Source organism: Hyperolius riggenbachi, chromosome 8 (assembly GCF_040937935.1).
Source record: "Hyperolius riggenbachi isolate aHypRig1 chromosome 8, aHypRig1.pri, whole genome shotgun sequence".
NCBI lineage: Eukaryota > Metazoa > Chordata > Amphibia > Anura > Hyperoliidae > Hyperolius > Hyperolius riggenbachi.
Window position 1 is genome coordinate 281,360,686 of NC_090653.1, and position 12,865 is coordinate 281,373,550.

At 46.4% G+C, this 12,865-nt stretch overlaps 1 protein-coding gene across 1 annotated transcript in view; it reads right to left on the minus strand.

Moving 5' to 3' along the window:
• LOC137527934 (carboxyl-terminal PDZ ligand of neuronal nitric oxide synthase protein-like) overlaps nt 1–12,516 on the minus strand; it is a 134,849-nt gene extending 122,333 nt beyond the window's left edge. The window contains exon 1 of the mRNA XM_068249017.1: nt 11,106–12,516. Coding sequence (XP_068105118.1) covers nt 11,106–11,210 — 105 coding nt within the window. The 5' untranslated portion in view covers nt 11,211–12,516. The remainder of the gene's footprint in view (nt 1–11,105) is intronic.
• Nucleotides 12,517–12,865: the final 349 nt, after the last annotated feature.

Sequence of the window (12,865 nt, forward strand, 5' to 3'; positions counted from 1 at the left end):
TTTCCGCTTCGGCTGTCCTTAAAAATCAAAGGAATGAAGATCACAAGAGGAGTCTATTGTATTATCCGGAGCCCTGCGGGGTGCTGTGTGGAGAGGACACCATGTAACCAAAGTGTTCAAACTTGGGCAGATGACTACCACTAAAGGTGGCCATACATCTAGCAATTATGGGCAGATTCGATCAAGAGACAAATCTCTCTCTGATCCAATCTGATTATAGAGATCTGTCGGCTGCCTATACACTGCAGCCCAATTCCTGATTTCAGCATAAAATCTGTAGGGAATCGGCCAAGTCCACTGCCCCCCTAGTATACTGCTAGTGGAAGAGCAGCGGTGGTTCTGATGACTGATGGGCACTGTGCAGTGGGCGACACAGGACAGGCAATGTATAAATGCACACACAGGGGGCGCATTCATACACTGGGGGGGGGGGGACACGACAGTGTTGAGGGTTTTCAACGCTCATCCCAATATCGCTGGCCGCTACCGATGCGCACCCAATCAACCACGATGGCCAGATTTGCGGCATGTCCAATCAATACATGCGACCAATTTCAGCACAAACCTGGTCATTGTCGATTGGGCACTTCTAGTCATTTCTACCTTGCCGCGATTTCCGCTTTACTTCACTACACCTGCATCTTTGTACATAGGCGGCATTGGTCTAAAGCCTAGTACACACTAGAAATTTTAATAGGCCAATCATTGGTCAATTTTACCACCTCCATGTAGTATGACCATTTACCTATATAATCTGCATAGAATTGAAAATCTGTTTGGCCCTCATACTACATGGAGGTGGTAAATTTGACCAATGATTGGCCAATCAAAATTGCTAGTGTGTACTAGGCTTTAGGGTGGGGAACAAAGATGAACCGAAAGCTGCCACTAGACTTGCTTTAAGATGCCGTGAAATGCTTAAAGGGGAACTGTCGGGCATAAAATCAATTCTTTATTTTTATCTGGTGAACAAGTAATAAGGATGATAACCAGGTAATCCAAAAGATAAAATCTCTATTACTTTTCTTGTTGATAAATGATCATTCCCCAGTTTACCCGACTCTTATTTGGTACACACAAAATTTGGTACACAAAAAGGAAGTTGCAGGGCATGCTGGGTTGTCCTTTTTTGCTTCTGTACATTAGTTAAGTCTGAGGGGAAATAAAGAAGCAAAAAAAGACAACCCAGCTTGCCCTGCAACTTCCTTTTTGTGGCAACGTACTAAATAAGAGTCAGGTAAACGATCATTTATAAAACAAGAAAAGTAATAGAGATTTTAACTTTTGGATTGCCTGGTTAGCATCCTTATTACTTGTTTACCAAATAAAAATAAAGAATTGATGTTTGATTTTATGCCCGACAGTTACACTTTAAGATGAACTCCAGATTCCTGCTATGCGGGAGTCACCCTTAAAGGACAATTGTAGTGAAAGGGATATGGAGGCTGCCATATTTATTTCCTGTTAAGTAATACCAGTTGCCTGGCTGTCCTGCTGATCCTCTGCCTCTATTAATTATAGCCATAAACCCTGAGGCTGCATTTCCACTTGTGCGGTGCGAATCGCCGCGGTAAAAATGCGGATGCGAATTTCGCATGCGGGTCTATACGAATTTTCATGTGAATTCGCATGGATGACGATGTATGCAAATTTAACCATGGCAGTGCCGGTGTGCTTTTCCATTGCTTCTATGCGAATTCGCATGAAAATTCGCATGCTCAAACCTCATGCGAATTTCCTATTAAATACATTGTGTGCGATTCGCATAGCGGTATGCAGTATGCGAATTCTGATGGCTCTGCCATGCGAATTTTTTCTGCACAGAAAAACGCAAAGGAATCCTGACAAGTGGAAACAGTCCCATTCACTTGTATTGCTATGCGAATTTTCATGCGAAAAACGCATGCGAATTCGCTATAGTGGAAATGAGCCCTGAACAAGCATGCAGCAGATCAGGTGTTTCTGACATTATTGTCAGATTGGACGAGATTAGCTGCATGCTTGTTTCAGGAGTAATTCAGCCACTACTGCAGCCAAATAGACCAGCAGGATAGCCAGGCAACTGGTAATGTTTAAAAGGAAATAAATATGGCAGCCTCCATAAATCTCTCACTACAGTTGAGTCATGGACTCTCTGGCTCCATCTCCACTGGGCAACAAGACACAGAACATTAATATGGCGCTTTTCTCCTGGCAGACTCAAAGCACCAGAGCTGAAGCTACAAGGGTGTGCTGGGAGTCTTGCCCTAGGTCTCCTCACTGAATAGGTGCTGGCTTACTGAACAGGAAGACCTGCGACTCAAACCCAGGTCTCCTGTGTCAGAGGCAGAGCCCTTAATCAGGCTACTATCCAACCACTCCACAATTCTGCAACAGGTTGGTGGAGGAGCAGATAGGAACTTTGAGAAGGCACAGTGCTGATGGAGGAGATGACAAGAGATCCATGAACCACAAATGGGGTTGGTGGAGGACCACACAAGGGCTTTGATGGAAGATTGAGAAGGCATGGTGCTGGTGGAGGAGATGACAAGAAATCCATGAACCACAAATGGGGTTGGTGGAGGACCACACAAGGGCTTTGATGGAAGATTGAGAAGGCATGGTGCTGGTGGAGATAAGAGGTCCATGAACCATGAATGGGGAAATCAACCAACCCAGCAACAGGAGGTTTAGGAGGCCAACTATGAAGGAGACACCAGTTAATAGATTCAGATGCAAGGCTCGGTCTCACCCACTCCCAGAACCCCAACCCTCTGGAAATAAGCTAGAAATGTCATGGTACACACTTCCTGCAGCCAAATATAATGACATTATTAATAAGCAGCATCCAAGTGTGTCAAATACGACACGGCGGATTATTTCCAACAACTCTCTTCCATCCGCCGCAGAGTTTCATAATTGAGGAAGGAATTTTTTGCCAGAGCTAGAAGAATTACTAAAAGATATATAACACACCCTTTCACTGACAGACCTGTTCACTGTCTACAGAATTAAAGGGAACCTGAGAGGAGAGGGATATGGAGGCTGCCATATTTATCATAAACAATGCTTGGCACTCCCGTTTATCTTCTGGCATACGTAGTGTCTGAGTCAAAACCCTGGAACAAGCATATGGCTATTCCAGTAAAGCCTGGGTCAGAGTACCCGATCTACTGCATGCTTGTTCAGGGTCTATGGCTAAAAGTATTAAGGTGGCCATACTAGATTTGCAGCAGATTTGACCATCAGATAGATGTCTGTCAGATGCCTGTCAAGTCAAATCTAACAGGAATCTGATGCGTGCCACACACTAGGAATAGAGTTCCAATAGATTTCAGAATGAAATCTTTTGAAAATCAATCTAAATGCATTATTGCAACATTACCTCCAATGCACTCTAAGGGCCATCGATCTTCTGCCAGCAGCAGATCGACCTAGATTTTCCATCCTGTCAGATCGATCAAATAGATAGAAATTAATCGGCTGATTTGAAAGAATCGATTTCTGATTCTATAGAATCGATTGATCGATCAATGGCTGAAATGACCAGTGTATGGGCCCCTTTAAACACACAGAGGATTAGCAGGGCTAAGAAACTGGTAGTGCCTAAAATGAAATAAATATGGCAGCTTCCATATCCCTCTCTCACCTCGGGTTCCCTTTAGGCCCCGCTCATGCTAGCGATCTGAGCTGGCGATTTTTACTCGTTTAGGGCCCGTTCAGATCACAAATGCGGATGGCCATGCATGCGGAACGCGTACGAACGCATGGCCATCCGCGTTTGTGTGCGTTGCGTGGCTGATCCCATCACTGAAAAGTGAATGGGACAGCCACGCGTTTTAGCAACATCTGCGTGCAGCATGCGTTCCCAGACCACGCATGCAGTGTGAATCTGTATTGTGTAAAAAAAAAAAAAAAAAAAAAAAAAAACCCTCACAAAAGTAAACATACCAGTGCGTTAGGGGACATCTCCTATTACCCTCTGTCACAATTTCGCCGCTCCTCGCCGCATTAAAAGTGGTTAAAAACAGTTTTAAAAAGTTTGTGTATAAACAAACAAAATGGCCACCAAAACAGGAAGTAGGTTGATGTACAGTATGTCCACACATAGAAAATACATTCATACACAAGCAGGCTGTATACACCCTTCCTTTTGAATCTCAAGAGATCATTGTGTGTTTCTTTCCCCCTTCTGCTCTCATGCACTGAAGTTTCAGGCTGCTCGTTTCTTCCTGCAAACAGCTTTGCCCTTGTCTGTAATTCTTCAGTATGTGAAAGCCCAGCCAGCTCAGAGGAGGATTTATCCAGCTTGTAAAAGATAAGAGAGAAGAGAGAAGCTGCCCTAATCTAAATAATACACAGGCAGTGTGCAGAGAGGGGCCTGGAGGGGGGAGATGCATCACAGAACCACAACACTGAAGAACTTGGCAGCCTTCCAGACACAGGCTGACAAGTCTGACAAGAGAGAGATAAGTTGATTTATTACAGAGATGGTGATAGCAGAAAGTGCTGCAGTTAGCCAGAACACATTAGAATAGCTTTTGGAACTTGTAGGATGATAAAAAAACAGGATGCAATTTTTGTTACGGAGTCTCTTTAATGTCAATTCCAGTCAGAGATTTCTCTTCATTGTCCAATCTGCACTGGAGGGCTGACAGCTGATTGGCTGCCACAGACAAGAGACTCTTTTTACGGCAGGCACTCAAGTATGTTTCATCAACTATAATGCCCAGTACACACCATGCAATTTCCTATCAAATCGACAGATCCAGTTTGTACAGAAGTGATTGGAAAAAAATCAATCAGAAATAAGATGGGACCTGTCGGAAATTATCGATTCAACCCGGCAATCTGACAGGAAATTGCATGGTGTGTACCAGGCATAAGAACCCCCCACCAGACCATGAGCGAGGAGAAAACCGCAGGAAGTGAACGTTGCCCCAGTGAGAATTGTCGGTTTTGATTCTATCCTGTCTCTGTAGAGAACCCTGGCTGCACTTTATTGCATGAAAAGTTTACAAAAGTCCCAGGATTCCACTCCCTGTCCAGAAATGCACAATTACTGGTAGGGATGATGCACAAGATGATTCTCAGAATTGTTTGCGACAAACACGCTCTAATGCTGGGAATACCCCATGAGATCTTTTGGCAGATAGATGGTTCGATAGATAATTTGACAGGTCCGATCTGATTTTCTATCGTTTTTTCTGATCTTTTTCCTCATAAAAGTAAATGGAAATCGATCGGACAGTAAATCTGCTAAAAAATCTCATTGTGTATTCCCAGCATAATACCACCAACCAAATCCGAAAGAAAGATTCACTCATTACACATCTACCCAAGAGGTTATTATGTGCTGTGGACCATTCCAGCAGAGGACAGCACACCACCACCACCAGAGGGAAGGGCAGAGCACCGCCACCCCACACCAACACAAGAGTGCAGAGCACCACCAATAGAGAGCAGGGCAGTGCACCACCACCACGGGGCAGGGCAGAGAACCACCACACCAGCAGAGGGCAGGGAAGAAGACCACCACCACCACCACCATCACAAGGCAGGGAAGCGCACCACCACCAAAGGGCAGAGAACCACCACCACCAGGGGACAGGGCACCATCACCCATCAGAGGGCAGAGCCGAGAACCACCACCACGCCACCAGAGGGCAGGGCAGAGAACCACCACCACCAGGGGGCAGGGCACCATCACCCATAAGAGGGCAGGGCTGAGAACCACCACCACGCCACCAGAGGGCAGGACAGCAAACCACCACCACCAGAGGGAAGGGCAGAGCACCAACACCACTACCACCAGGGGGAAGGGCACCATCACCCATCAGAGGGCAGGGCGGAGAACCAGCACCACACCAGCAGAAGGCAGGGAAGAGCACCACCCCTACACCACCAAAAGGGCAGAGCAGAGAACCACCACCAAAAGGGCAGGGCAGAGAACCACCACCAAAAGGGCAGGGCAGAGAACCACCACCAAAAGGGCAGGGCAGAGAACCACCACCAAAAGGGCAGGGCAGAGAACCACCACCAAAAGGGCAGGGCAGAGAACCACCAACAGAAGGGCAGGGCAGAGAACCACCACCAAAAGGGCAGGGCAGAGAACCACCACCACAGGGCAGGGATGAGAACAACCACACCACCACCAGAGGGCAGGGCAGAGATACACCACTGCACCAGAGGAAGAAACAAGGCACCACAACAACTGAGGGCAGCACAAGTCAGAGCAACACTATTACCACCACAGCTAAGCAGACCAAAAATGGTGCAGATGTCTTCTGCAGTCATTGCACTGGAATGATGGTAAACGGATAGCTGCGGGTCCCGGGAACACAGAAGTGAATTTACTAAAACTAGAGCCAGGAGGACGTGAGCAAATCTAGCGCAAACCAGGAGCAGAATGGTCAAATCAACCAATTAAAATCCTTTTCTGGACATCTGCCCCATAATGCACCAGTCCTGCTCCACGCTTCCTCACTACGGTTTGATAAATTTACCCCACAGAATACCTGTTACAGGCAGTAAATGTTTGTTATAGACCAGAAAGAACTTCTCACAGGAGGGAACACACAGCAGATGTCTCAACACTCCTCAGTACAGATATCACACAAGGTGAGACCGGTAGCAGTGTATCCCAGCAATCAGCTGAGCTAAACGGCTATGAGGATTACTTGTTAGAAAATAGATCCCAGCCAGGGCACTAGCTGCAAGGAGTTTGTATGTTCCCCCTATGACTGCATTGGTTTCCTCCGAGCATTCCGGTTTCCTCCAACATCCCAAAAACAGAGAGAAGTTAATTGGCTTCCTCCTAAATTGGCCCTAGGACTATGATACATGCACTACAAGATACATACATAGACATAGGACTATGGTAGGGACTAGATTGTGAACCCCTCTGAGGGACAGTTAGTGACAAGACAATATACTCTGTACAGCGCTGCGGAAGATGTCAGCGCTATATAAATACTAAATAATAATACATAATAAAATGATGAAAAAGTCCCAGTATCTGGCGTACTGCTAGCCCAATACCAGAGCTGGCAAGAACTAACTAAAGCATCCCCTCCCCCCCAAAAAAACCCCAGCAACAGAAGCAGCTGTCCATCCTCTGATGCAGGGCACACAGCTAGAGCAACAAACTAATTGGTTGTTGTGGGAAACACAGACATGCATCTCCCTAAAGCCCCATCTACACCATACAATTTTTTGTGCGATTCGATTTGAGTCATTGATTCGAATCAATCCGACATGTCTGATCGGGATTCGATTTTGCCATTGCAGAACAATGGCAAAATGAATCGAATCCCGATCAGACATGTCGGATTGAATCAATTCGAATCGTACAAAAAAAAAAAAATATTATATGGTGTAGATGGGGCTTAAAGAGACACTGAAGCGAAAAAAAAAAATATGATATAGTGAATTGGTTGTGTACTATGAATAATTACTAGAAGATTAGCAGCAAAGAAAATATTCTCATACTTTTATTTTCAGGTATATAGTGTTTTTTCTAACATTGCATCATTCTATAATATGTGCAGATTACACAACACTCAGCATTCAAAATGAGTCTTTCAGAGCAGTCTGTGAAGTAATGACCTCTCCTCTAGCAGAGGAAAAGTAAATAGTCCAGGAACAGTTGAGATAATAAAAGTCAGATAACAGCCCTCTCCACGACTAACTTAGTCAGAGAGCTTAATGGCTTGTTTGCCTAGAGATAACAACTGGAGTTTCTCAACTCTTCCTGTACTGGAAACAATTAGACTGATGTATCTGATCTTAATGTTTTATTTCTTAGCTGTACTACACATACAAATCATAATATCATCATTTTTTTTCGCTTCAGTGTCTCTTTAATGCTAGGTAAACACGATGCAATTTTCTGACAGATTTACTGTCAGATCGACTAATTCCAACATGCCTGATCGGATGTTCCGTTCACTTCTATGGGAAAAAAATAAAAATAAAATAAAAAAATATGGATCCAAAAATCAGATCAGACATGTGGGAAATAGTCGATATGAAAGTAAATCTGTCAGAAAATTGCATCGTGTGTACCTAGCATTATGCAGTAGAATGCTGGGGATACACCCTGCAATTTCCTGTCAGATAGATGGGTCGATAGATAATTTCCGATCAGATCCAATTCCTTTTTCTGATTTTTCTGATCGTTTCTATACAAATCGATCGGAAATCAGATCGGACCGGTCAGAAATAATCGATCGGTCCATCTGATGGAAAATTGCATGGTGTATTCCCAGAATAAGTTAACTAGTCATCAACACCCCCCCCCCCCCCCCCCCCCCCCAGTGAGGACCAATAGGGACACCAAAAAAGTGGAAGGCAGGCGAGTCTACATGGAGGTAGGAGGGGAAAAGCAGAGACAGATTTGGGGGGGGGGGGGCAATAGTAGCAGGTGAGCAGGTTAGGTGGTCCATTATAAAGTTAGCAGCAGGTGGACAGTAAAGTTAGTGGAGTAAGTTGGAAGGCAGGAAAAAGGCAGATGGGTAAAGTTAGTGTGGTAAGAGGGTGACAATAGCTGGAGAGGTGGGTGGACAGGCAGAGTTCTTGGTAAGTAGAAAAGGTAACCGGACAGAAGTAGGTTGACAGGTAGAGTTAAGCCTAGCACACACTTTAATTATTATTTAATTACCACCTTTGTGTAGTATGAGGGTTAATAGATATTGAATACTGTGAGCAGATTGTGTGGGCAAACCCTCATATACTAGACTGAGGTGGCAAAATTGGTCAGTGACTGGCCAATCATAATTGAAAGCTTGTACCAGGCTTTAGTTGGTCACGTAGGAATAGGTAGCAGAGCAGGTGGACAGGTAGACTTAAAGGGAACCTAAACTGAGGATGTGCATTTTTCTTTTTAAAATAATACCAGTTGCCTGACTCTCCTGCTGATCCTGTGTCTCTAATACTTTTAGCCACAGCCTGAAGTCAGACTGGATTAGCTGCATGCTTGTTTCAGGTGTGTGATTCAGCCACTACTGCAGCCAAAGAGATCAGCAGGGCTGCCAGGCAACTGGTATTGTTTAAAATGAAACATTCATATCCCTCTCAGTTAAGGTTCCCTGTAAGGTGGCCATACATCAGGCGGCCAATCGACCATCCGATTATTATAGTCGAATTGGATGAAAATAGTTGCCGCCAAGTGCATGCCTGACAAAGAGACCAATTTCGGGACAGAAATTGGTCGCTTTGTCTTTCGTGCATGGCGTAAGTTGCTTGGTCGGGTGGACGGCCCTACAGCAGTGATTTCCGGAACAAGTGACGAGACAACGAAACCCCTGCCGCAATGTATAAATGTGCCCCTTGTGTGCATTTATACGTTACCTGTCCTGTTGCAGCCTCCGTGCAGTGTCTCGTAACCTCCGGGCGGCAATCAGTACACGCTACTGACGCACAGCGTCTGACGATATGCGCCAGTAGCGTGTACGGCTAGCTGCCCGGAGGCTGCAACAGGACAGGTAACGTATAAATGCACACAGGGGGAAACAGTTATACATTGGGGGCAGCGGCGATGCGGACGCGACGGGCTCAGCCGATTCCCTGAAGATTTAAAGCTTAAATCGGACAGGAATCGGGCTGTGGTGTATGGGCAGAATCACCAAGAGACAAATTTATCTCTAATCAGATTCGATTAGAGATAAATGTGTCTCTTTGTCGATTCTGTCCATAATCGTCGGGTGTATGGGTTACCTTTAAGCCTGGTACACATCCAATTTTGGCCAATCACTGGTCAATTTTACTGCCGCCATGTAGTATGCGGGCGATCCGATTTTAAATACTATTAACAGATGTGTAGATAAACTCTCATACTACATGGAAGTTTAAGGGCCCATCCACACTTGCTGTTAGCAAAACGCTAGCGCTTTTGCTAGCGTTTTGCTCTGGCGATTTTTGGTGGTTAAAGAACGATCGCCGTTCACACTTGGCGATCGACAGGAAATCGCCTGAAAATAGTGCAGGCAACGTGTTTGCGTTTCTCATTTTTGGGCGATTTGTGCAAATCACCCAAGTAAGAACAGGCCCATAGACTTTAATTACACTAGCGCTTTGAAAAGCGCTAGCACTGGAGCGTTTTGCCGAAATCGCCGGCAAAAAGCGCTTAAGTATGAATGGGCGCTTAAAATTAGCCAATCAAAATTGGATTTGTGCCAGACTTGGTTGTGCAAGTAAAATGGTAGCTGGGCAGATAAGTGAACAGGTAGATTGGGCACAGGTGGGTGGACAAATGGTTAGTTGGGTAAGCAGTATAGGTAGCTGGGCAGGTAGACAGATAGGGTATGGCAGGTGAGATGGTAGGTATGGGGGAGGATTACAGATGGAGTAGTGAGGCAGCTACTAAGGAGCAGGAGTTCAAAAGACAGAAGTTGGTATTTGAAGGAGGTCAGTATAATAATGCAGGTAGCCATAGTACTGCAGATGTAGCTCGCTAGTCAATGGTCCTCAGTAAGAAGCTGGCAGCCAGCACAGGATAGATGGGTGAAATAGATGTAGATAGCCAGGGTTAGGTGAACAGGTGAATATGAAGAAGCCAGGAATAGTTAGTCCAATTAAGGTAATGAATAGTCAGGGAAGCTAGTGATATGGGGGTTTAGGCAGATTGTCAATGTTCCGTAGTATATAGTTGGGGGAAGCATGCAGTAATAGGCATCCAAGAATAGGAAGATAAGGTCAGTTGAGGTATAGTCTAGGTATCGAGAGGGAAATCAGCAGGGTAAGCAGTGAAGAATTGGTAGTTAAGATAAGTAGGCAGCTAGGAGATGGGTAGTTGAGGTAGGTGGGAACAGGCAGTTGATGTAGGCAGTGAGGGCAGTTAAGCAGTTGATGTAGGTAGGTATTGAATTTGATGTATGTAGTTAGGGCAGGTAATGTAGGTAGTCAGGGCAGGTAGGCAGTTGGTGTAGGTAGTCAGGGCAGGTATGGAATTTGATGTAGGTAGTTTGGGCAGGTGATGTAGGTAGTCAGGGCAGGTAGGCAGCAAGGTAGTTGAGGTATGTAAGAAGGCATGAGGTAGACAGTTGGTGTAGGTAATCAGTGCAGGTAACCAGTTAGAGGTGAGAGTGTGTGCGTGTGTGTGTTGGGGGGGGGGGGGGGGGGGTTACCTTGGCTTGGAAGTGGATGCCATGCTGGAAAGCCTCCTCGTTGTGGAGGGGCACCCGGGAGTCACATCCATCATCCACCAGATTGTACCGAGTGCGGACTGGCATGGTGCCGCCCGCCCTGACTGTGGGAGTCCCCCAGTAATATTGGGAGACAGTCTCTGGCTTCAAGTTGAGGATTACATTTAGTCCTTAGGTTGTCTTAATACTGGGGTGCAGTTCTGTAACCAATTGTTTCCTCCAGGAATACTGGGGTGCAGCTATGTCTTATGTGTGTCCTCCAGCAATAATCGGGTGCAGTTCTGTAGCCAAGTGTTTCCTCCAGTAAAATTAGGGTGCAGTTCTGTAACCAAGTGTTTCCTCCAGTAATATTGGGGTGCAGTTCTGTAACCAAGTTTCCTCCAGTAATATTGGGGTGCAGGTGCTGTAACCTCAAGTTTCCTCCAGCAATATAGGGGTACAGTGGTGTCACCAGTAGGGTGTCTCCAGCAGTATTGAGGTAAAAGATGTGTCCCCAGGCAGGAAAAAGAAGGTGGGGGGTATCAAGTGTCTCCTGTGTGCTCCTTTTGGGGGGTTATTGCCATCTCCCCAGGGAATGGTGGGGAGTCCTCCAGTAATTTAGAGGTACAGTGCTGCCTCCTGCAGTTTGGTGGTCCACCAGTAATTTAGATATATAGTGCAGCCTCCTGCAGTTTGGGGGTCCACCAGTGATTTAGAGGTACAGTGCTGCCTCCTGTAGTTTGGGGATTCTCCAGTCATCTAGAGGCAAAGTGCTGCCTCCTTCTGGGGTCCTCCAGTGATTCTGAGATGATACATTGCAGCCTCCTGTAGTTTGGGGGGTTCACCAGTAATTCATAGGTACATTGCAGCCTCCTGTAGTTTGGGGGTCCTCCAGTGATTTAGAGATAGTGATGCCTCCTGTAGTTTGGGGGTCCTCCAGTGATTTAGAGATATAGTGATGCCTCCTGTAGTTTGGCGGTCCTCCAGGAATTAGAGGTACAGTGATGCCTTCTGTAGTTTGGGGGTCCTCCAGGAATTAGAGATATAATGATGCCTTCTGTAGTTTGGGGGTCCTCCAGGAATTAGAGATATAGTGATGCCTTCTGTAGTTTGGGGGTCCTCCAGTAATCAGAGGTACAGTGATGACTTCTCTGGGGGCCCCTCCAGTGATATGGATGCCACTGCTGCCTCCAGTGCAATGCTGCCCCCGCTGTGAAGGAGGTGGGGGGTCCCCAGTGATGCCGGAGAGCAGTGTTGGAAGGTCTCCAGTCCCAGGATCACGGATTCACGGTGGGGGAGTTCTCATCTCCGGTAGCAGAGGAGGGGATAACTGAGTGATGTTTGGGGTCCCCCGGCTCCGCCCCCTTCAGTATTCGGGTCCCCAGCGCCACCAAAGCCGCTCCGATCTCTTCTCCGCTCGGCGCTGATTTGAATGAAGCTCCGGCTCTGCCCCCTGCAGCCCCGCCCATCTCCCACCACAGCGCCGCCTCCCATTGGAAGAAAGTTCTATCACGTGCCCGCCCTGTGACCCGCCCACCTGCCGCTCGCCTGCCTGTTACTCCTTAACCCCGCCCCCCGCTGGCTGTGCGCGAGGAGGGGGCGGGGTTACCAGCGGCCCCAGCGCGAGAGGAACCTTCTATTCTCCTCTCTCTGCTTCTTTTGTTATTATCTATTGTTTTCATTGTTGCTATTACTGTATTATTACATGTGTGCCCTTCATATTGTTATTATTATCTGCAGCCCCCACACTTTACAGCCCTGAC